At 69.0% G+C, this 22,876-nt stretch overlaps 3 protein-coding genes across 3 annotated transcripts; 2 read left to right on the top strand and 1 right to left on the bottom strand.

Annotated features, from left to right (window-relative positions):
• The first annotated feature begins 128 nt into the window (after positions 1 to 128).
• Positions 129 to 8,417, top strand: LOC118697234 (25-hydroxyvitamin D-1 alpha hydroxylase, mitochondrial). Its single transcript, XM_036399770.2, has 9 exons — positions 129 to 718; positions 1,912 to 2,102; positions 3,800 to 3,996; positions 4,821 to 5,033; positions 5,966 to 6,123; positions 6,193 to 6,401; positions 7,106 to 7,187; positions 7,276 to 7,539; positions 7,617 to 8,417. The coding sequence occupies exons 1-9, from the start codon at positions 488 to 490 to the stop codon at positions 7,728 to 7,730; spliced, it is 1,659 nt and encodes a 552-aa protein (XP_036255663.1). The 5' UTR covers positions 129 to 487; the 3' UTR covers positions 7,731 to 8,417.
• A 2,794-nt stretch (positions 8,418 to 11,211) lies between these two features.
• Positions 11,212 to 16,212, bottom strand: TSPAN31 (tetraspanin 31). The gene is made up of 6 exons (XM_054517743.1): positions 15,788 to 16,212; positions 14,647 to 14,814; positions 13,942 to 14,022; positions 13,018 to 13,167; positions 11,950 to 12,072; positions 11,212 to 11,861 (listed from the first exon to the last, which is right to left on the bottom strand). Exons 1-6 carry the CDS (start codon positions 16,163 to 16,165, stop codon positions 11,787 to 11,789), a joined length of 975 nt encoding a protein of 324 aa, XP_054373718.1. The 5' UTR covers positions 16,166 to 16,212; the 3' UTR covers positions 11,212 to 11,786.
• A 1,273-nt stretch (positions 16,213 to 17,485) lies between these two features.
• On the top strand, positions 17,486 to 22,876 carry LOC129046985 (uridylate-specific endoribonuclease A-like). The gene is made up of 6 exons (XM_054517685.1): positions 17,486 to 17,718; positions 18,628 to 18,827; positions 19,742 to 19,858; positions 20,096 to 20,202; positions 21,637 to 21,779; positions 22,777 to 22,876. Exons 1-6 carry the CDS (start codon positions 17,486 to 17,488, stop codon positions 22,874 to 22,876), a joined length of 900 nt encoding a protein of 299 aa, XP_054373660.1.

Raw genomic sequence — 22,876 nt, 5'->3', positions numbered from 1 at the left:
GGGTTTGGGGTCTCGGGGCCATGCGCGCCCCCGGTTCTGCCCTCGCGTGTGCGCGCCTTGGGGGCGGGGCCACGGAGCCGCCCCCGCCGCGCGCTGATTGGCTCGAAGGCCCCTCTATGCAAATCAGCAGCTGGGGGGCTTGGCCTGGACATTTGGGGCGGGGCGCGGATCCCAATTTGGCGTCGTGGGGCGTGGTTAATGCCAGGTGGGCGTGGCTTCCGCGGAGGGGGCGGGGCCTGCCCGGCTGCACGTGGGCGCTATAAAACCCCGGCCCGGGGTGCCCCCCGCAGTCGAGGCTCGGCCCCGCGGCCCCCCCGAACCCCACTGGGTCCCCCCGGGTTTCCCCGAGCCCTCCCGTGTCCCCACCGGGTTCTCCCAAATCCCCCCGTGTCCCCGCCGGGTCCCGCAGCGCCCTCCCGCCTCCCCCGGTGTCACCGCTGCCCTTCCCCGGTGTCCCCCGGTGCCCCCCGAGCCCCGGTGTCCCGCCATGTCCCCCGGCCTCCGCCTGCCCGCCCGGGCCGCGCTCCTGTCCCGCTCCCCGCCCGAGCCGGGGCTGCCCCGGGCTCCCTCGGTCCCCTCCGCCTCCTCCCCGCTGCCCCGGGGCCCCCCGGAGCCCTCCCGGCCCCGGGGCCTGGCCGAGATGCCGGGGCCGAGCTCCGCCGCCTTCATCTTCGAGCTGCTGTGCCGGGGGGGCGTGCGGAGGCTGCACGAGATGCAGGTAAATGGGGCTGGGGGCTCCGCCACCCCCGGGGCAGGAGGAGGAGGAGGAGGAGGAGGAGGAGGAGGAGGGGGGGGCCCATTGCCGCTGCTCCGGAGCCCGGGGGGGCCCCGCTCCCCTGTCCTGGGGTATGGAGGAGATGGGAGGACCCAGCGGGAGCCGGGGACACCAGCCTGGTGTCACCGTCCTGGCTGGAGGGACATCTGAGCCGTCACCGCGAGTGCCGGAGGGGACAGGAGGGACGGCGGTCCTCCCACCCGGGGGGACAGGGGACACGGATCTCTGTCCCCGGGGCTGGGTGGGGTCGGGACACCCCGAGCTGCCCCCGGGATTTGCGGGGGTGGCGCTGGGACCCCCGAACTGGGCACGGCCAGAGCAGCCCTGGGTGGGGGGCGCTGGGAGCGGGGGGGAGCAGCGGGGACGGGGACGGGGCCACCCTCGGCTGGGCACAGAGGGACAGGGACGGGGCCACCCCCGGCTGGGCAGTGGCACCGAGGCCAGGCCACCCCCGGGGCGGTCACAGCAGGTCCGGGAGCGCAGGGACGCCAGGACCTCCCCCTGCTCCTGTCCCGCTCCCGGTGCGCCCCCGGTGCCCCCTCAGCCCCGCCCGGCTGCCGGTCCCCGCTCAGTGCGGGGCTGCTGTGACCCCCCCGTGTCCCCCCCACGGTGACAGCCCGGTCCTGTTCGGGCCGCTGTGAACGCCCTGGTCCCGGTTCGGGACAGTGTGAAGTGTGAACCCCCACCCGGTTTATGCCCGGTCCATACCCGGTGCCGGTTCCGGCTCGGTGTGGCGGGCCCGCTTCGGCCCGGTGTGACCCCTCCATGTCCCCCACCCGGTTCATTCCCGGCCCGGTGTGACCCCACCGTGTCCCCGCAGGTCCATGGCCGGGCCCGGTTCGGCCCGGTGTGACCCCTCCATGTCCCCCACCCGGTTCATTCCCGGGCCCGGTCCGGCCCGGTGTGACCCCCCCGTGTCCCCGCAGGTCCACGGCCGGGCCCGGTCCGGCCCGGTGTGACCCCCCCGTGTCCCCGCAGGTCCACGGCCGGGCCCGGTTCGGCCCGGTGTGACCCCCCCGTGTCCCCGCAGGTCCATGGCCGGTCCCGGTTCGGCCCGGTGTGACCCCTCCATGTCCCCCACCCGGTTCATTCCCTGGCCCGGTTCGGCCCGGTGTGACCCCCCCGTGTCCCCGCAGGTCCATGGCCGGGCCCGGTTCGGCCCGGTGTGGCGGGCCCGCTTCGGCCCGGTGCTCACGGTTCACGTGGCCGAGCCCGCGCTCGTGGCCCAGGTGCTGCGGCAGGAGGGCCCCGAGCCCCGGCGCGCCCTCAGCTGCCCCTGGAAGCAGCACCGGGAGCTGCGGGGGGCACCGGGGGGGCTCCTGACCCTGTGAGTGCCGGGATTTGGGGCAAATTTGGGGGAAAATTGGGGGATATTTGCGGTGGGTTTGGGAAAAATTTGGAGCAATTTGGGGGAAACTCAGCGGGGATTTGGGGATTTGTCCCTGTACCCGGCGGGCGCTCGGGCGGAGCTGCCCGGGGGGGGCTTTGGGCTGGGTTGGGGGTCGGGGGCTGCCCTGGGGATGTCGGGGGTTCCCTGTGGGATTTGGGGGGGGTCGGGGCCTCCCTGTGGGATTTTGGGGGGTCGGGGGCTCCCTGTGGGATTTTGGGGGGTCGGGGGCTCTCTGTGGGATTTTGGGGGGGTCGGGGGCTGCCTGTGGGATTTGGGGGGGGTCGGGGGCTGCCTGTGGGATTTTGGGGGGTCGGGGGCTCTCTGTGGGATTTTGGGGGGGTCGGGGGCTGCCTGTGGGATTTGGGGGGGGTCGGGGCCTCCCTGTGGGATTTTGGGGGGTCGGGGGCTCTCTGTGGGATTTTGGGGGGTTCGGGGGTTCCCTGTGGGGTTTGGGGGGGGTTGCCCAGCGCCCCCCGCGCTCCCCGTGGGCTGGGGGTGTCCGTACCCCCCACCGGGGCTCCCCCCCCCACGCCCGTTCCGGGAAGGGCTCGTGGGGTGCGGGGGGGGCCCGGGGGTGACTCAGGCGTGATTCAGCCCCCCCTCCCCCCCTCCCCTCCCCCTGCCCCCCCCCGGATGTGAGTAACTGCCCGGGGGGGGCCCAGCCCCGCGTGGGCCGGGGGAGGGACCCCAAACCCCCCCAACCCCCCCCAGCTGTCCCCAGCACGGGCACGGGACCCGGGGGCTCTCACAGGTGCCCCGGTCACACCCGGGGGGCCCCAGCACTGCCCCGTGTGTCCCCTGTGTCCCACCTGTGTCACCTGTGTGTCCTCTGTGTCACCCGTGTGTCCCCTGTGTCCCACCTGTGTCCCCTGTGTCCCTCATATCCCCCGTCTCCCTCGTGTGTCCCACCTGTGTCCCCCGTGTCCCATTTGTGTCCTGCCTGTGTCCCCTGACATGGTCCCCATCCCCTGCCCTTGTCCCTGTGTCCCCACTCAAGTCCCCAGTCTCCCCCTGTCCCTCACCCTCTGTGTGTCCCTGACCCCACACATGTCCTGTCCCCATGTCCCCCTGTGTCCTTGTCCCCATCTCTGTCCCTGCCTGTCCCCACATGCCCCGTCACCTGTGTCCCATGTCCCTGCGTGCCCTGATGTCACCTGGGGGTCCCCCAGGGGGGGACTGTGTTCCCTGCGTCCCCCCTGTGTCCTGTGTCCCCTGTCCCCATCTGTGTCCCTTGTCCCCATCCACATCCTCCATGTCCCTGTCCCCCTCTTCCCGCGTGTTCCTACGTCCCGCTGTCCCCTCTGTGCCGGTGTCACCTGTGCCATGTCCCTTGTCCCCCACGTCCTCATCCTGTGCCATGTCCTCATGTCCCCTCCCGTGCCGTGTCCCTTGTCCCTATCCTGTCCCCCCGTCCCCATGACTCTGCCCCTGTCCCCTTGTCCCCCTGTCTCCACATCCCCATCCTGTTCCCTGTCCCCCTGACGCTGTCCCTGTCCCCGCTGTCCCCCTGACTCTGTCCCTGTCCCCTCTGTCCCTGCTGTCCCCCTGACGCTGTCCCTGTCCCCGCTGTCCCCCTGACGCTGTCCCTGTCCCCTCTGTCCCTGCTGTCCCCCTGACGCTGTCCCTGTCCCCAGGGAGGGCGAGGCGTGGCGCGGCTCCCGGCGGGTCCTGGCTCGGGCCCTGCTCCGCCCGGGCGCTGCCGAGGCCTTCGCGGCCCCGGTGGCGGCGGCCGTGGCCGAGCTCGTGGCGCGGCTGCGGCGGCTGCGGCGGCGCCACCCCCGGGGCCTCGTGCGCGACATCGGCACCGAATTCAACCGCTTCGGCCTCGAGGGTGAGCGGGACCCCGAAATGGGGATGGGGGACCCCGAAAGGGGATGGGGAAACCTAAAAGGGGATGGGGAACCCCAAAAGGGGAATGGAGAACCCCAAAAGGGGATGGGGAACCGCAAAAGGGAATGGGGAAACCTAAAAGGGGGATGGAGCACCCTGAAAGGGATGGAGAACCCCAAAAGGGATGAGGCAACCCCAAAGGGGATGGGGAACCCCAGAAGGGGATGGGGAGCCCCAAACAGGGATGGGGAACCCCAAAGGGCTGTGACTCCCACAGAGACCCCCTGTACCCCCCCATGGGCACCCCAGGTCTCCTCCTACCCCCAGGGCTCCCCAGGTCCCCAGTGGGGCTCCCCCATGTCCCACAAGGCTCCAGGGCACCTCTGTCCCCCAGTGTCCCCAGGGACTCTCGGATCCCCCCTCAGTGTCCCCATGTCCCAATGTCCTCATGTCCCAGTGTCTCCAGGGTCCCCATGTCCCCATCCTCTGTGTCTATGGGCCTCCCATGTCCCCAGTGTCCCAGTGTCCCATGTCCCAATGTCCCCAGGGTCCCTCATGTCTCGTGTCCCCTTGTCCTCAGTGTCCCTGTGTCCCCAGTGTCCCATGTCCCCATCCCCTGTGTCTCTGGCCATCCCGTGTCCCCAGTGTCCCAATGTCCCCAGTGTCCCCATGTCTCCATGTCCCATGTCCCTGCTATCCCCATGTCCCATGTCCCTGGTGTCCCGGTGTCCCATGCCCCCGTGTCCCAATGTCCCTGGTGTCCCCACGTCCCCCTTTCACAGTGTCCCCATGTCCCCAGTGTCCCCATGTCCCCCTGTCCCACAGCCATCTCCTGGGTGCTGTTCTCCTCCCGCCTGGGCTGCCTGGGGGACCCTGGGGACTCTGGGGACAGCAGTGACACCGAGGCCGTGCTGCAGAGCGTGGGGGCGGTGCTGGCGCTGACACTGGTGACAATGGCACTGCCACGTCCCCTCCTGCGCCTCATCCCCGCGCCCTGGGACGCCTTCTGCCACGCCTGGGACCAGCTCTTCGCCTTCGGTGAGGGACACGGGGACAGGGGGACAGCGGGACACCATGGTGACCTCCCATGGGGACACCAGGACATCCCGTGGGGACACCAGGAATCGTATGGGGACATTGGGACATCCCAGAGGGATATGGGGATGTCCCACAGCCATTGGGACATGGGGCCATCCCACAGGGACACAGGGACACGGGGGACACTGTTGTGACCTCCCATGGGGACACCAGGACAATGTATGGGGACACGGGGACATCCCAGAGGGATATGGGGATGTCCCACAGCCATGGGGACATGGGGCCATCCCACAGGGACACGGGGGACACTGTTGTGACCTCCCATGGGGACACCAGGACATCCCATGGGGACATGGGGGACACGGGGACACAGGGGACACTGACGTGACCTCCCATGGGGACACCAGGACAATGTATGGGGACACGAGGCCATCCCAGAGGGATTTGGGGATGTCCCACAGCCATGGGGATGTGGGGACACTCCTGCTCACCTTCAGCTGAGGGGACATGGGGCACGTGGGGACACAGGGACATCACATGGGGACACCAGGACATCGTGTGGGGACACAGGGACATGGGGCCATTCCATGGGGACACCAGGACATCGTGTGGGGACACAGGGACATCCCTGAGGGATATGGAGATGTCCCAGAGCCATGGGGACGCTCCTGCTCACCTTCAGCTGAGGGGACATGGGGGACACAGGGGATCATCCCAGGGCCGTGGTGAGGGGACAGAGGGGACATGGGGACATCCAAGGGACACCGAGACACCCCGTGGGGTCCCAGGGATGTCCCATGACCGTGACAGTCCCATGCCATGTCCCAAGGGACGCGCTGATGGAGCGTGGCCCTGGTGACACTGACAGGGATTTGGTGACAACGCGTGGCCACGGTGGCACTGACGGCACTGACGGCCGTTGTTGTCCCCAGCCAAGGGACACGTGGACCGGCGCGTGGCCGAGGTGGCAGCGCGGGGGCCGCTGGCCGAGGGGGACACGTGTGTCACCGACCTGCTGGCCCGGGAGCGCGTCCCCGTCAGCAGCATCTACGGGAACGTCACCGAGCTGCTGCTGGCCGGGGTGGACACGGTGAGGGGGTGACACCGCGGTGTCCCTGCTGTCACCGCGGGCCCCGCTGATGCCACCGCGTGTCCCCAGGTGGCCAGCACGCTGGCCTGGAGCCTGTACGAGCTGGCCCGGAACCCGGGGGCGCAGGCGGCCCTGCACCGCCAGCTGCTCGCGGCCACTGCCACCAACGGTGTCACCGGCGGTGACAGTGCCACCGCCGACCGTGCCACTGCTGCTGCCACCGCCGCCGCGCTGGGACGGCTGCCACTGCTGCGGGCGGTGGTGAAGGAGACCCTCAGGTGACAGGGACATGGGGATGGGGACATGGGGACAGGGGGACATGGGGACAGTGATGGGACATGGGGACAATGAGAATGGGGACATGGGGAGAGGGATTGGGATATGGGGACAGGAACACAGAGGGACACAGGGATGGGGACAGAGGGAGATGGGGACATGGGGACAATGGGAGTGGGGACAGGAACATGGACACAGGGATGGGGACACAGAAATAGGGGCAATGGAAATGGGGACAGGAACACAGAGGGGTGCAGGAATGAGGACACAGAAATGGGGACAGACAGGGACATGGGGACAATGGGAATGGGGACATGGGGAGAGGGGTTGGGATATGGGGACAGGAACATGGAGGGACACAGAGATGGGGACACAGAAATGGGGACACAGAGATGGGAACACAGAAATGGGGACATGGGGGTGGGGACGTGGCCAGGGGTGAGGGACACAGGGATGAGAATGGGACAGGGATGTGGATAAAGATGGGGACAGGGACAGGATAGGGATGGGGATGGGACAGGATGGGTTTGGGGACAAAATGGGGACAAGGAGGAGGATGAGGATGGGGGTGAAGAGCAGGACATGGCAGGGATGAGGATGGGACAAGGAAGGGATGAAGACGAGGATGAGGATGAAGGTGGGGACAGCAGGGGGTCAGAGCTGGGGACAGGGACAGGGAGGTGACCCCAGCTGTCCCCCCCCTCAGGCTGTACCCCGTCATCCCGGCCAACGCCCGCGTTGTCCCCGAGTGTGACATCCGCGTCGGTGACTACCTGGTGCCACGCCAGGTGAGCCGGGGGGACACCCCGCAGCCCGGGGCTCCCGGTGTCCCCAGGGTGTCCCCAGGGTGTCCCCACTGACCCCGTGTCCCCGCAGACCCTCATCACCCTGTGCCATTACGCCACGTCCCGCGACAGCCGCTACTTCCCCGCGCCCGACGCCTTCCGCCCGGAGCGCTGGCTGCGCCACGGGGACACCGCTGGGGACAGCGGGGACACCCCTGGGGACAGCCCCGGGGACAGCCCCGGGGACAGCCCTGGCCCCAGGCACCCCTTTGCCTCCCTGCCCTTCGGCCTCGGCCCGCGCAGCTGCGTCGGGCGCCGCCTGGCCGAGCTGCAGCTGCACATGGCGCTGGCACAGGTGGGTGTCCCCGTGGTGTCCCCGTGGTGCCCCCATGGTGTCCCCACGGTGTCACTCACCCGTCCCTGCTCCCCCAGATCCTGTTGCGCTTCGAGGTGCGGCCGGAGCCCGGGGGGAGCCGCGTGCGCCCCATGACCCGAACCCTGCTGGCCCCCGGAGCCCCCATCAGCCTGCGCTTCCTCGAGAGGTGACAACGGGGACACGAGGACAACGGGGACACCAGGGACTCTGGAGATACGTGGGGACACTGGGGACACTAGGGACTCTGGAGACAGCAGGGACATTGGGGACACTGGAGACATGGGGACACCAGGGACACTGGGGACACCAGAGGCTCTGGTGATACATGGGGACAACTGGGGACATGGGGACACTGGGGACATGGGGACAACTGGGGACATGGGGACACCAGGGACAGTGCAGAGACCTTGACCCCAGCGGTGACTTCACCACCAGTGATGGCACCGACCCCAATGGTGGCCTTGACCCCGCAGTGTCCCCAGTGTCATCCCAGCCCTGTCCCTGTGGGTGACCCCAGCCCAGAGGTGGCCCTGACCCCTCGGTGACATTGGCCATGGTGGCAGCAGCCCCTACCCCATGGCGCTGCTGGCTCTGGCAGCGTCACACACCCTGTGCTGGCCTTGTCCCCACGGTGTCCCCAGCCCTGTGGGAACCTCAGCCTGGATGGTGGCCTTGTCTCCACGGTGTCCCCAACCCCATGGGGGTGACTCCCTGGTGGTGGCCTTGTCCCCATGGTGTCCCCAACCCCATGGGGGTAACTCCCTGGTGGTGGCCTTGTCCCCACGGTGTCCCAGCCCTGTGCTGCCCCCCCAGGGGGGTCGGGGTTTATTTATTGGCCAATAAAGCGATTTTGGGCTTTTGGCATTTTGGGGTTTTGGTGTTTTGGCATTTTGGGGTTTTGCAGCTCCACTCTCCCCCCCGCCCTGTGCCCTGACCTGCCCAGGTGTGCCTGGGGGTGAGGGGGGCACACACACACACTGACCCCCCCAAAATCCCCCCCTGGGACCCCCCACGGCCACACCCCCTGCAGGTTTTGGGGGGCACAGAGGGACCCCCGGGACCCCCGGACACGTCACAGTGCCCATGGGGGGGTGGGGGGATGGGTGACCCCCCCCGGGGGGTGTTGGGGGTCAGGGATGGGGGGTGGGGGGTGTCGGGACCCCCCCGGGGTTTAACCCGGTCGGTGCCACCCACGGTGGGGGGGTGGGGGGGGGCAATGTCGCAGGTGGGGGAGGCGCTGACGTCAGCACAGGGGACTCTGGACCCTCGTGGGGACCCTGGGGCAGCCGTGCGTGGTGACCCCCCCTGCCCTGCCCTGCCCCCCCCGGGCTGGGACACCCCTCCCCCAGGTGAGCGGGGGGGGGGAGGGGGAGATCCCTTGGGCTGGAGATTGGCACGGGGCTCACCTGGGCACCCCCCCGGGGTCACCTGGGCACCACCCTGAGCTCACCTGGGCAGGGCTGAGCTCACCTGGGCATTCCAGAGCTCACCTGGGCACCCCCCCGGGGTCACCTGGGCATTTCTGAGCTCACCTGGGCACCCCCCCGGGGTCACCTGGGTAGTGCTGAGCTCACCTGGGCATTCCGGAGCTCACCTGGGCACCACCCTGAGGTCACCTGGGCAGGGCTGAGCTCACCTGGGCACCCCCCCGAGGTCACCTGGGCATTCCTGAGCTCACCTGGGCACCCCAAACCCCGCGGGGGCACTGAGCCCATCCTGGCCAGTGCCACCTGTGCCAGGTGGGGGTGGCAGAGGGACCCGAACGGGGGGGGGGTTTGGGGGGGGTCACGGGGGTGGGCACAGAGGAGAGAGGGGGAATTTGCGGGGGGGGGGGTCTCTCATGGGGGGGTCTGGGGGTGCACTGGGGGTCACTGGGGGGGCACTGGGATGCCCTGGGGGGCACTGGGGGTCACTGGGATGCCCTGGGGGGCACTGGGATGCCCGCAGCTGGGGAGGGGGCACTGGGGGGTGCCAGCTCTCCCCGCTGGGTTCTGGGTTGGTGTCCCCCGGGTGCTGCCGCTCGCTGTGGGGCCGTACCAGGGGTGTGGGGCTGGGGGGGGGTGCCAGGGTTGGGGGGGTCTCGGGGGTGTCGCTGGCTCCGTGCCCCCCCAGGGTGGCGCAGGACGAGCCTGGGGCCAAGCCGGGCACAGGCGGCTCCCGGGAGCGGCTCCGCGGGCGCTGCGGCACCGGGGAACGGGCGGTGCCCGCGGGGGAATGGGCGGTGCCCACCAGGGAACGAGTGCTGCCCACCTGGGGGTTTCGGGGTGCCCACCTGGGGGTTTCGGGGTGCCCACGGAGGGGTCGGGGTGCCCCCCAGCACCTGCGGGGGGCGGCTCTGCTCGGGCACCTCGGGCACCCCAACATCGGCCGGTGAGAGCCGGGACTGCCCCGGGGCACCGGGGATGGGGTGCCAGGGCTGGGGTGGGGGCGCCAGAGCAGTTTTGGGGTCCCAGAGCAGTTTTGGGGTCCTAGAGCAGGGCTGGGGTGGCAGGGATGGGATGGGGGCGCCAGGGGTGGGGTGGCGGTGCCAGAGCAGTTTTGGGGTGTCAGGGCTGGGGGTCCTGAAACAGTTTTGGGATCCCAAAACAGGGATGAGGTGCCAGGGCAGGAATGGGGGTCCCAGGGCAGTTTTGGGGTCCCAAAGCACAGATGGGGTCCCAGGGCAGTTTTGGGGTGCCAGAGCACGGATGGGGTCCCAGGGCAGTTTTGGGGTGCCAGAGCACGGATGGGGTCACCAGGCGAGGGGACGCGGGTGGGGGCACCCAGAGGTTGGCACTGGGGACACTGGGGGACATGTGGGGGCACCAGTGGAGGGGACACGGATGGGAACACACGGGCTGGCACTGGGGACATTCCAGGGGACACTTGGGGGGCACAGGGACGCTCTGAGTGTGACCATCGGGGACACCAGGGGGGGACAGGATGGCACCTCCCCATGGCCCCCCCGAGCTCTGGGGAGGGGTCACAGCAGTGCCCTCCCCGTGTCCCTGAGTGTCCTGCCCTGTCCCTGTCCCCTGTCCCCTGTCCCTGTCCCCTGTCCCCTCTTCCCTGTCCTTGTCCCCTGTCCCTGTCCCGTCCGTGTCCCCCATCCCCTGTACCTGTCCCTATCCCTGTCCCCTGTCCCCATCCCTGTCCCTGTCCATGTTCCCTGTCCCCCATCCCTGTCCCCTGCCCCTGTCCGTGTCCCCTGTCCCCCATCCCTGTCCCTGTCCCTGTCCCCTCTCCCCTGTCCTTGTCCCCTGTCCCCATCCCTGTCCCCTGTCCCCTATCCCTGTCCCTGCTGACCCTCAGCCCCGCCCTGGGGCACCGGTACCTGCAGGGGGGCGTGAGGGGTGACCCCCCCCCCAAAATACCCCCCCTGACCATCCCCCAGGACCCCCAGAGCCGTGTGCTGCAATTGTGGGGTGACACCCCCCAAAAACCCCCAATGGTACTTGTAGGGGGGGTCTGAGGGGTGTCCCCCCCCCCCAGACACCCTGAACCCCCCCAGGGACACCAGGACTGGATTTGGGGTGGGGTTATTTGGGGAGGTGGGGGGGCATTTTTTGGGGTTCCCCATTTCCCTGTCAATGGAGGGGTTTGGGCAGTGCCCCCCCCTCCCCATGTCCTGTGTCACTGGGGGGGGTCCCCCAGAATGAGCCCGAGCCCAGGTCGGTGGTGTGTGTTTATTGGGGGGGGGGGACACGGTGAGACCCCCCCGTGGTGACAGCAGGGGGGGGAGGTGTCCCCCTGCCCCCCAAATTGGGTCTGGGGGGGGGTCACCAGTGTAAACCAGTCCAGACCAGTTTAGGGGTGCTGGGATGGGGGGGCCCTGCTGGATTTAGGGAGGTTGTGACCCCCCCTCAGCCCCCCCATCCCCAAGGGGGGAGTGTGTGGGGAATGGGGGGGGGGGGGTCGCTTTGGGGGGGTCCTGCCCCGTGTGCCCCTCCCCAGTGTGGGGGTGCCCCTGACCCCCCCAGCAGTGGTGGGGGGGGCTGAATGACCAGTACAAACCAGTTTGGAGAGCTCAGACTGAGATGGATTTGGGGGGGGCTGGGGGGGTCACAGCCCCGCCGGGGGGGTCACCCCATGATTGGGGGGGGGTTGGGGGTGTCCTTGTCCCCAGTGCTTCATGCAGCCGCTGTGGGGGGGGGGGGGGGGGGGGCCAGCTGGTCAGCACTGGGGGGTTCTGGACCCCCCCCCCCAGGGTTGGGACCCCTCCCCAGAGGGGCTGTGCCCCCCCCCCGCTATAGGAAGGCTCCGGGGTTGGCGCGGGGGTCGCGCTGGTTCCGGAAGCGCAGGGCGAGCCAGACCCCCAAAACCTGCAACAAACGGGGGGTGGGGGGGGCTGCTGGACCCCCCCCCGGGGCCCTGAGACCCCCTGGGACCCCCCCCCGGCCCCCCCCGTACCTCGGTGAAGCTGAAGAACAGCCCGACCCCCCCCAGGATCCTGAGCGCCTGCTCCGAGTGCTGCAGCAGCTGGGGGGCGCAGGGGGGGCACGGGGGCGCCCCCCCCGGGGGGAACCGGCACCTCTGGGGGCACACGGGAGCCTCAGGGGGGTCCCCAAACTCTGCTTCCCCCCAAAAACCCAACCCCACACCCCCCTGCCCCAGTCACCTCCCCCAGGGATGTCCCCAAAGCGCCCTGAGCCCCCCGATACCCCCAGGAGGAATCTCCAGACACCCCCGACTCCCCAATCACCCCCAAACGCCCCCAACTCCCCAGTGACCCCCAAACCCCCCCGACTGCCCCCCCAAACCCCCCCAACTCCCCAATGACCCCTGAGCCTCCTCAAAGCCCCTGAACCCCCCTTGACTGCCCCCCCAAACCACAACTCCCCAGTCACCCCCAAACTCCCCCCAAATCCCCCCAACTCCCAAACCCCCCCAAACCCCCCTCAACCTCCCAGTCACCCCTGAACCCCCCCAACTGGCCCTCAAACCCCCTGACTCCCCTGAACCCCTGAACCCCCCCCACCACTCCCCAATGACCCCTAAACCCCCCAACTGCCCCCCAAACTCCCCCAACCACCCCTGAACCCCCCCAACTGCCCCAACCACCTCTAAACCCCCCCAAATGCCCCCTAACTCCCCAATCACCCCCAAACCCCCCCAACTTCTCCCCTCAAACCCCCCCGATCCCCCAGTGACCCCCAAGTACCCCCAAACCCCGCTGACTCCCCACTCACCCCCAAACCCCCCTGACTCCCCAGTCACCCCTAAACCCCCCCAACTGTCCCCCCAAACCCTCCCAACTCCCCAGTCACCCCCAAACCCCCAAACCCGCCTGAATCCCCACTCACCCCCACATCCCAGTGACCCCCAAACCCCCACAACTGCCCCCCCAAACCCTCCCGACTCCCCAGTCACCCCCAAACCCCCCAACCTCCCCCACCTCCCCTGTCACCCCTGAACCCCCCAAACCCCTCTGACTCCCCAGTCCCCCCCCCAAACCCCCCCAAACCCCCCCAGACTCACAGCGGGGCAGTTTGGGGGTTCCCAGGGGGGCTCCAGGGCCGGGGGGGGGGTCCCGGGGGGCGCCCCCAGCCCGCAGCAGCCCAGCCTGAGCTGCAGCTGCCCCCGCGCCCCCGCGCTCAGCAGGGGCCAGGCCGAGCGCAGCAGCCGCTCCTGGGGGGCAACGGGGGCACCCCGAAAACGGTCAGAGACCCCCACACCGATACAGGGCACCCCGAAAATGGTCAGAGATCCCCGGGACCCCGCACCGCCATGGGGCACCCCGAAAACGGTCAGAGACACCCGGGACCCCCCATTGCCATGGGGCACCCCGAAAATGGTCAGAGACCCCCCCAATGCCATGGGGCACCCCGAAAACGGTCAGAGGCCCCCACACTGATACAGGGCACCCCGAAAATGGTCAGAGACAGCCGGGACCCTCCCACTGCCATGGGGCACCCCGAAAACGGTCAGAGACCCACGGGACCCCCCCACTGATAGAAGGCACCCCAAAAATGGTCAGAAACCCCCAGAGCCCCCCCACTGATACAGGGCACCCCAAAAATGGTCAGAGACCCCCAGGGCCCCCCATTGCCATGGGGCACCCCAAAAATGGTCAGAGACCCACGGGACCCCCCACTGATACAGGGCACCCCAAAAATGGTCAGAGACCCACGGGACCCCTCCACTGATACAGGGCCCCCCAAACCCATCAGTGCCCCCCAGGAGCTCCCCCCCTGCCCAGGGCCCCCCCAAATCCCTCTGTGCCTCTCCCAGGGCTGGAGGGAGGATCCCACCGCCCCCCCAAGGGTTTTGGGGTGAGGGGCGGGGGGGTGGTCCTTGTGCACCCCAAAATCGGGGATGGGCATCCCAAGGGGTTTTGGGGATCCCAGGGGATTTTGGGGGGTCCGGGGGAGTTTTGGGGCTCCCGGGGGTCCCAGCACCCACCTGAGCCTCAGGGCCCAGGGCGAGGCAGGCGCAGGACACGCCCAGCTGGCACAGGAACACCAGGCCCAGGATCAGCACGTACTGGGGGGGTCAAGGGGGGCACACACACACAGGGACCCCCCAAAATCCCCCCTGGTCCCCCACAGCCAGACCCCCTGCAGGTTTGGGGGTCCCCAGGTGCAGTTGGAGCCCCCCTGAAGGGTCTGAAGGGGGCAGGAGGTGGGGGTGCCACAGGGGAGGGGGGTGGGGACATCGGGGGGGGCTTGGGGATACAGGGGGGGGGCAGCCTGGGAGGGGGCCAGGGACATCCAGGGGTGTTGGGGACAGTGCCAGGGGTGCCAGGGACACCCAGGGGTGTTGGGGACAGTGCCAGGGGTGCCAGGGACGTCCAGGGGTGTTGGGGACAGTGCCAGGGGTGCCAGGGACATCCAGGGGTGTTTGGGACAGGGTTAGGGACATCCAGGGGTGTTTGGGACAGGGTTAGGGACATCCAGGGGGGCACTGGGGACACTGCCAGGGGTGCCAGGGACACCCAGGGGGTGCTGGGGACTGAGGGGGACTTTGGGCCAAGGGGACAGAGCAGGGCAGGACACGGTGCCCAGGTGAGTGGGGGGGCTCACGGGGCTGGGGGTGCCGGGAGGGTCCCCAGGAGGGGCTGGGGGTGCCAGGAGGGTCCCCCGGAGGTTCCCCCCACCCAAAGGATACGAAGAAGAGCAGGACCTGGTGGTGCCGCAGGGCCCCGAGCAGCCCCAGCGCCGCGATCAGCAGGAGGAAGACTCCGACGGCGAAGGCTCCTCCGAGCAGGGGCGGGCTGGAGCCCCCGGCCAGGCCCCGCGCCCAGCCCGCCACGGCCACCAGCAGCACCCCCACCAGCTGGGGCACCGGGGAGGGGGCACGGGTCAGGGGGGCACCGGGGAAGGGGCACCGGGTCAGGGGGCACCGGGGAGGGGGCACGGGTCAGGGGGCACCGGGGAAGGGGCACCGGGTCAGGGGGCACCGGGGAGGGGGGCACCGGGGAAGGGGCACCGGGTCGGGGGGCACCGGGCGGGGGGCACCGGGGAGGGGGCACCGGGGAGGGGGGCACCGGGTCAGGGGGCACGGGGGGGGCACGGGTCAGGGGGCATCGGCACCCCCAGAACCCCCCCAAACCGGGACTGGGCCCCCTCCAAACCGGGATTGTGACCCCAAACCGGGACTGAGCCCCCCAACCGGGACTGAGCCCCCTCCAAACCGGGATTGTGGCCCCCAAACCGGGACTGTGGCCCCCAAACCGGGACTGAGCCCCCGAACCGGGACTGAGCCCCCCAGCCCTGCCCAGACACCCCTACAGGGGCAGCCCCAGAGCCGCCCCAGGCCGGGGGTCCCAGGAGCCCCCCCCAGCTTTGGGGATCCCCAACTTCCCCCCAGAACCCCAAACTGGGAGGGGGGCCCCCCCCCTCCTGCAGACCTCCCCAGGGCAGAGGGGCCCCCAGTCCTCTCAGAGCCCCCCCAGAACTGAGGGGTCCCCAACCCCGTCAGAGCCCCCCCAGAGCAGAGGGGTACCCAATTCCCTCACGGCCCCCCCAGACCCGAGGGATCCCCAATCCCCCCACAGAGCTGAGGGGACCCCAATCCCCTCAGTGCACCCCAGACCCGAGGGGTCCCCAATCCCTTCACAGAGCAGAGGGGTCCCCAATCCCCTCACGCCCCCCCAGATCTGAGGGGATCCCCAATCCCTTCACGGCCCCCTCAGGGCAGAGGGGTCCTCAAACCCCTCATAGGCCCCCAGAGCTGAGGGGTCCCCAAACCCCTCACGGCTCCCCCAGACCCGAGGGATCCCCATTCCCCTCACGGCCCCCCCGCTCACCACATAAACCACGTTGAGGGCGCAGAGCGCGTTGCGCGAACAGGCGAAGCCTCCGCAGACCATGGCGGGCTCGGGGGGTTCCCGGGAGTCCCGGGGGGCGCCGGGGGACACGGGGAGTTCGGGGATCCCGGAGGTTCCCGGGGGTCCCGGGGAGTTCCGGGCTCCCCGCGCCGCGGCCCCTTTAAACCGCGGCCCCGCGCCCCGCGCGCCCGCCCGCACTGCGCCTGCGCAGGGTCCCCGCCCCGCCCACCGCGCCCAGCGCCTCCATAGCCCCGCCCTTAGGCCCCGCCTACTAGTCGCGTTTAGGCCACGCCCCAGAACACCGTATATGGGTATGACCACGCCCACAGTACAACGCGCGTTCTCCGTACTGCGCATGCGCACGGCGCGGCCGAGGTGGGGCGGCGCCCCCCGGGAGAGGGCGGGGGCGATTTGCGGTTGCCCCGCCCCCAGAATCTCGCCCCTCCCCCGAATCCCCCCGAACCCCCCTGGCCGCACAACTCCCGGCCCCACCCAACCCCAGAGCCCCCCGGAAACCCCCCGCCCATTGCACCCCAGGGACCCCCAGATCCCCCCTTGAACCCCCAGGAACCCCCAGAGCCTCCCAGCACCCCCCACGGCATCCCAGGATCTCCCCAGAGCCCCCCAGGAACCCACCATGGCCCCCCAGGGACCCCCCACGGCCCCCAGGACACCCCCAGAGCCCCCCAGGACACCCCAGAAACCCCCCATGGCACCCCAGGATCCCTCTATGGCCCTCCAGGACACCCCCAGACCCCCCCCAGGAACCTCCTATGGCATCCAGGATCCCCCCACGGCCCCCAATGGCCCCCAGGAACCCCCTGGAGCCCCTCAGGATCCCCAAGAGCCCCCCCGGAATCCCCCGTAGTCCCCAGCATCCCCCAGAAGCCCCCAGGAACCCCCCCCCCCACAGCTCACAATGGCCTCCCAGGATCCCCCATAGCCCCCCGGGAACCCTTCATGGCACCCCAGGAACCTCCATGGGTCCCCCCGACACCCCCAGGATCCCCTAGAGGCCCCCAAAGTACCCTCACGGCCCCCAAGGCCCCCCCCCAGGAACCTCTGGAGACCCCCGGGATCCCCCTATAGCCCCTCAGGATCGCCCCAGAGCCCCCCAAGACCCCCTCAGAACCCCTATGACACCCCCAGAGCCCCCAGGAACCCCCTCATAAGCCCCTGGAGGGATCCTGGGGGGCTCTGGGGGGATCCTGGGGAGCTCCGGGGGAATAAAGGGGCTGGGGGGCCATGGGGAGGGGGTCCTGGGACCTTGTGGGGGATCCTGGGGAGCCCCTGCCCCGCCTCGTGTGCCCCAAACCCCCCCGTGCCCCCCCGAGGCCGCGCCCTCCTGGGAAGTCCTTGAGGGGCCACATTTGGTCCCTTATTAACGCCCCAATGATTAATTAATTAATCATTAATCAGCTCCTGGGGGGGGCGGGGGAGGCGCTTTGGGGGTCCCCACACCCCGGGAGGGGCCAAATTTTGGGGGGGGGTCGAGTCCCCAAACCTCCCCTCGGGGTCACCAACGGGGGGAACCGGGGGTGCAGCCGGCCCGGGGGGGGGTCGGGGTGGCCCCCCCGGGGTCTGGCGAGGTCACGTCGCGACCTTGGCGCGTTATCGCGACAGCGATAGGAGCGATAGGGGCGGCTAAAAGCGACAGCGGGCCCGGGGCTGGCAGCGATGGCTCCGTGGCTGCTGTGGCTGCTGCTGGTGACCGGGACCGGGGGGGTCCCTCTTGAGCCCCGGGCGGTACCGGAGCCCCCCCGGGAGGTACCGGGATCACCCCGGGAGGTACCGGAGCCCCGGGCGGTGTCGGACGCGGAGCTCCGGGAGCTCTCGGAGCAGCTGCTCGCCGCGGACTCGAACCGGGCCGGGCCGGGCCAGCTGGAGCTGAACCTGCAGGGCTCGGGCAGGTGGGGACGGGGGGGGAGGACAGGGTTGGAGGGTGGGGGGCACTCGGCGCCCTCCGTGTTCCCCCTCATCCCCCTCCCCTCTGTCCTCACCCCCTGATCCCACCTGTCCCCACCCCTGCTTGATCCCACCCCAATCCCATCCCAATCCCCACCCCAACTCCAATCCAACCCCAATCCCATCCCGACCCTAATCTCGATCTCAATCCAATCCCATCCCATCCCATCCCAATCCCAATCCCTCCCCAATCCTAATCTCATCCAATTCCAACTGCAATCCAATCCTACCCCAGTCCCAGTCCCAATCCCATCCTCATCTTCATCCCAATCCCATCCCAATTTCATCCAAATCCCCCCAATGCTGATCCCCATCCAATCCCAATCCCACTCCAATCCCAATCCCATCCCATCCCAATCCCACCCCAATCTCACCCCAATCCCCATCCCAAACCCAATCCTGATCCCCATTCCAACCCCAACTCCAATCCAATCCCACCCCAACTCCAAACCCAACCCCAATCCCACCCCAACCCCACCCTAATCCCATCCCAGCCCTAATCCCAGTCCCAAAACCTCCCAATCCTAATCCCATCTCACCCCACCCCAATCCCATCCCAATCTCATCCCAACCCTCATGCCAATCCCAATCCAATCCCAACCCCAATTCTATCCCATCCCAACCCCAATCCTGAACCCAATCCCAATGGCAATCCCATCCCAATCCCAATCCCATCCCAACGCTAATCCCAATCCCCCCAACCCCAATCCGACCCCAATCCCAATCCCATCCCAACGCTAATCCCAATCACCCCAACCCCAATCCCACCCCAACCCCAACCCCAACCCCAATCCCACCCCAATCCCATCCCATCGCTAATCCCGTTTTACCCCACTCTCTGTCCCCTTTCCCAGGCTGTTTGCGCGGGTGTCCCCGTCCCTCCTGGCCGTCCCCACGGTCTCGGCGCTCCTGGCCCTGCTGGACAATTACGAGCAGCGCCCGGGCCGGGCGGAGGCGGAGCCGCCGGAGGAGCTGCGGGAGCAGCAGCGGTTCCTGGAGGCCGCGCTGGCCACGCCGGTGCTGGCGCTGCTCGAGCGCTTCGTGCTCCACAAAGGTGGGGACGCGATGTCCCTGCGGTGTCCCCTCGGTCCCTGCAGTGTCCCCTCGGTCCCTGCAGTGTCCCCTCTGTCCCCACCGCGTCCCCACGGTGTCCCTGCAGTGTCCCCCTGTCCCCACGATGTCCCCATGGTGTTCCCCCTATCCCCACGGTGACCCCGTGGTGTCCCCACGGTGTCCCCTGTTGTTCCCCCCTATCCCCATGGTGACCCCTTGTCCCCCTGGTGTCCCCACGATGTCCCCCCTGTCTCCACAGTGTCCCCATGGTGTCCTACAGTGCGCCCACGGCATCCCCATGGTGTTTCCCCTGTCCCCATGGTGTCCCTCCAGTGTCCCCCCTGTCCCACAATGTCCCCATGGGGTCCCTACAGTGTTCCCCTTGTCCCCATGGTGTCCCTGTGGTGTCCCCATGATGTCCCCATGTGTTCCCCCTGTCCCCACTGCATCCCTCCAGTGTTTCCCCTGTCCCTACAGTGTCCCCACAGTGTCCCCACGGTGTTTCCCCTGTCCCCACAGTGTCCCCATGGTGACGCCCTATCCCCACGGTGACCCCCCTGTCCCCGTGGTGTCCCCATGCTGTTCCCCTATGCCCACAGTGTCCCCATGGTGTCCCCACGATGTCCCCATGGTGTCACCACAGTGTTCCCCCTATCCCCATGGTGTCCCTACGGTGCTGCCCCTATCCCCATGGTGTCCCCATGGTGTTTCCCCTGTCCCTGCAGTGTCCCCACGCTGTCCTCATGATGTCCCCCCTGTCCCCACGATGTCCCCACAGTGACCCTCCTGTCCCCACACTGTCCCCAGGGCTGTAACCCCTGTCCCCACGCTGTCCCCACGCTGTCCCCATGCTGTCCCCACACTGTCCCCAGAGCTGTACCCCCTGTCCCCACGCTGTCCCCGTGCTGTCCCCAGGGCTGTACCCCTCGGCCGAGGCGTTCCGGGCCGATCTCCACTCCATGTGGTTCGGGCTCTACTCGCGCTCCGGAGGGAAAGTGCTGGACTCCTGCGGCTTCGAGCACGTGTTCGTGGGTGAGGGGACACTGGGGACACTGGGGGACATGGGGGGACATGGGGGGACACTGGGGAGGGGGGGATACTGTGGGGATGGGAGGGAGCGGGGACAGGGATTGAACAGGGGGACACCAAAGGGATGGGGGGGACACCAAGGGGTGGAGCTGGGGAGGTTTGGGGGGCAGTGCTGGGGCTTGGGGGGGTCCCTGGGGGGCAGCTGTGGTCACCTGCTGTCTGTGTCACCCGTGTCCCCAGGGGAGGTGAAGAAGGACGCGGTGTCCGGGTGCCACAACTGGGTGCAGCTGCAGGCGCTGGAGAGCGCGGGGAGGCTGCAGTACCTGGGCTACACCTGGGACGGGCCTGTGAGTGGGGACAGGGGGACATGGAGGGACATGGGGACATGAAGGGACATGGAGGGACATGGAGGGACATGGGGATACGGGAATATGGGGACATGGAGACATGGTGACAGCTGCAGTACCTGGGCTGCTCCTGGGACGGGCCTGTGAGTGGGGACAGGGGGACATGGGGAACATGGGGACATGGAGGGACATGGGGATATGGGAATATGGGGACATGGGGATATGGGGACATGGGGGGACATGGGGACAGCTGGAGTACCTGGGCTGCACCTGGCATGGGCCCATGAGTGGGACAGGGGATGGGGTGGGACATGGGGACATGAGGGACATGGGGGGCACAGGAACAGGGGGGGACACGGGGACACAAGGACACAAGGACATGGGTCATGGGGACATGGGGGACACAGGGACATGGACTGGAGTACCTGGGCTACACCTGGGACAGGCCCCTGAGTGGGGACATGGGGACATGGGGGGACATGGGGGCGACTGCAGTACCTGGGCTGCACCTGGGACGGGCCTGTGGGTGGGGACAAGGGACACAGGGAGGGATCCTCTGAGCAGGACATGGGGACACAGAGGGGGCACCCTGGCCTTCCCTCCTGCCCCCATCCCCTGCAGTGTCCCCAGCCAAGCTCTCTGTCCCCAGGGATGTCCCCAGGGTCCCTGTTCCTGTGCCCCCGCGATGCCCCGAGGTCCCACCCCCCCCATTTCCCCGGAACCTCGCGGTCCCCTGGGTCCCACTGGCTGTCCCCACTGATTGTCCCCTGCAGCATCCCCGGTGTCCCTGTCCCCTGAGGCCACACCTGCGGTCTCCCCATGGCTGTACCTGCGTGTCCCTGTGCCCCCCATGGCCTGGGCACCCCCCTGGCACCCCGGTGCCCTTCCCTGTGCCCCCCATGGCCTGGGCACCCCCCTGCCCACCCCCCTGCCCTTCCCTGTGTCCCCCATGGCCTGGGCACCCCCCTGGCTGTGCTGTCGCTGTGGCTCTGCCGGGATGGGCACCCACGGAGCCGTGTCTGTGTGTCTGTCTGTGTGTCTGTCTGTCTGTCCCTGCCATGTTCCCCTGTCTGTCTGTCTGTCTGTCCCTGCCGTGTCCCCCTGTCTGTGTATCTGTCTGTGTATCTGTCTGTGTATCTGTCTGTCTGTCCCTGCCGTGTCCCCCTGTCTGTGTAACTGTCTGTGTATCTGTCTGTGTATCTGTCTGTGTATCTGTCTGTCTGTCTGTCCCTGCCGTGTCCCCCTGTCTGTGTAACTGTCTGTGTATCTGTGTATCTGTCTGTCTGTCTGTCTGTCCCTGCCGTGTCCCCCTGTCTGTGTAACTGTCTGTGTATCTGTGTATCTGTCTGTCTGTCTGTCTGTCCCCGCCGTGTCCCCCTGTCTGTGTATCTGTCTGTGTATCTGTCTGTGTGTCTGTCTGTCTGTCCCCGGCAGTGGGAGGCCTTCCCGGACGTGCTGTCGCTGCGGTTCCGCTGGGACGGGCACCTCAAAGCGCGGGGGTCGCTCCTGGTGGGCTCCAGCCCCGAGTTCGACCTGGCGCTGTTCACCCTCTGCTTCCTGGCACGGCCCGACCGCCAGTGAGTGCGGGCACCGGGCAGGGGCTGGCACCGAGGGGAGGGGCTGGCAATGTGGGCAGGGGCTGGCACCGTGGGCAGGGGCTGGCACCGTGGGCAGGGGGCTGGCACTGCCCCAGGGGGCTGGCACAGAGAGGAGGGGGCTGGAACCGAGGAGAGGGGGCTGGCACTGTGGGGAGGGGGCTGGCACTGCCCCAGGGGACTGGAACCGTGGGCAGGGGGCTGGAACCGAGGGGAGGGGCTGGCACCGAGGGGAGGGGGCTGGAACTGAGGGGAGGGGGCTGGCACGGAGGGGAGGGGCTGGCACTGTGGGCAGGGGCTGGCACTATGGGTAGGGGGCTGGCACTGCCCCAGGGGGGCTGGCACCAAGGGGAAGGGGCTGGCACCGAGGGCAGGGGGCTGGCACTGTGGGTAGGGGCTGGCACCGAGGGCAGGGGGCTGGCACTGTGGGTAGGGGGCTGGCACTGCCCCAGGGGGCTGGCACAGAGGGGAGGGGGCTGGAACCGAGAAGAGGGGGCTGGCACTGTGGGCAGGGGGCTGGCACTGCCCCAGGGGGCTGGCACCGAGGCGAGGGGCTGGCACTGTGGGGAGGGGGCTGGCACTGCCCCAGGGGGGCTGGCACCAAGGGGAAGGGGCTGGCACCGAGGGCAGGGGGCTGGCACTGTGGGTAGGGGCTGGCACTGCCCCAGGGGGCTGGCACTGTGGGCAGGGGCTGGCACTGCCCCAGGGGGCTGGCACTGTGGGCAGGGGCTGGCACTGTGGGTAGGGGCTGGCACTGTGGGTAGGGGCTGGCATTGTGGGCAGGGGGCTGGAACCGAGGGCAGGGGCTGGCACTGCCCCAGGGAGCTGGCACCAAGGGGAAGGGGCTGGCACTGCCCCAGGGGGCTGGCACTGAGGCCAGGGGCTGGCACCGCCCCAGGGGACACCCGGCACCCACCCGGTGGTTGTGGTGCCCACCCGGGGGTCCCAGCCCCGGGCTCACCCTCACCTGTCCTTGCAGGTGCCACATCAGCCTGGGGGGCGAGGCTGCCACCATCCAGACCTACAGCTGGGACAAGCAGCGCCTGGTGGCCTCAGCGTACCCCCTGACCCCACAGTGA

The sequence above is a fragment of the Molothrus ater genome, chromosome 30 (genome assembly GCF_012460135.2).
Source record: "Molothrus ater isolate BHLD 08-10-18 breed brown headed cowbird chromosome 30, BPBGC_Mater_1.1, whole genome shotgun sequence".
NCBI classification, from domain to species: Eukaryota; Metazoa; Chordata; class Aves; order Passeriformes; family Icteridae; genus Molothrus; species Molothrus ater.
This window is presented reverse-complemented; position numbering and strand designations above follow the sequence as displayed.

Excerpts from the sequence above, each read along its gene's own strand:
- TSPAN31 (XM_054517743.1), bottom strand. The coding sequence starts at position 16,165 with ATGCGCAGTACGGAGAACGCGCGTTGTACTGTGGGCGTGGTCATACCC. Across the intron at positions 13,168-13,941 it reads CCCTGGGCCCTGAGGCTCAG|GAGCGGCTGCTGCGCTCGGC; the intron begins GTGGGTGCTGGG and ends GTTGCCCCCCAG. Across the intron at positions 11,862-11,949 it reads TGTTCTTCAGCTTCACCGAG|GTTTTGGGGGTCTGGCTCGC; the intron begins GTACGGGGGGGG and ends CGTTTGTTGCAG.
- LOC118697234 (XM_036399770.2), top strand. The coding sequence starts at position 488 with ATGTCCCCCGGCCTCCGCCTGCCCGCCCGGGCCGCGCTCCTGTCCCGC. Across the intron at positions 719-1,911 it reads GGAGGCTGCACGAGATGCAG|GTCCATGGCCGGGCCCGGTT; the intron begins GTAAATGGGGCT and ends GTGTCCCCGCAG. Across the intron at positions 2,103-3,799 it reads CCGGGGGGGCTCCTGACCCT|GGAGGGCGAGGCGTGGCGCG; the intron begins GTGAGTGCCGGG and ends CCCTGTCCCCAG.
- LOC129046985 (XM_054517685.1), top strand. The coding sequence starts at position 17,486 with ATGGCTCCGTGGCTGCTGTGGCTGCTGCTGGTGACCGGGACCGGGGGG. Across the intron at positions 17,719-18,627 it reads AACCTGCAGGGCTCGGGCAG|GCTGTTTGCGCGGGTGTCCC; the intron begins GTGGGGACGGGG and ends CCCCTTTCCCAG. Across the intron at positions 20,203-21,636 it reads GCTACACCTGGGACGGGCCT|TGGGAGGCCTTCCCGGACGT; the intron begins GTGAGTGGGGAC and ends TGTCCCCGGCAG.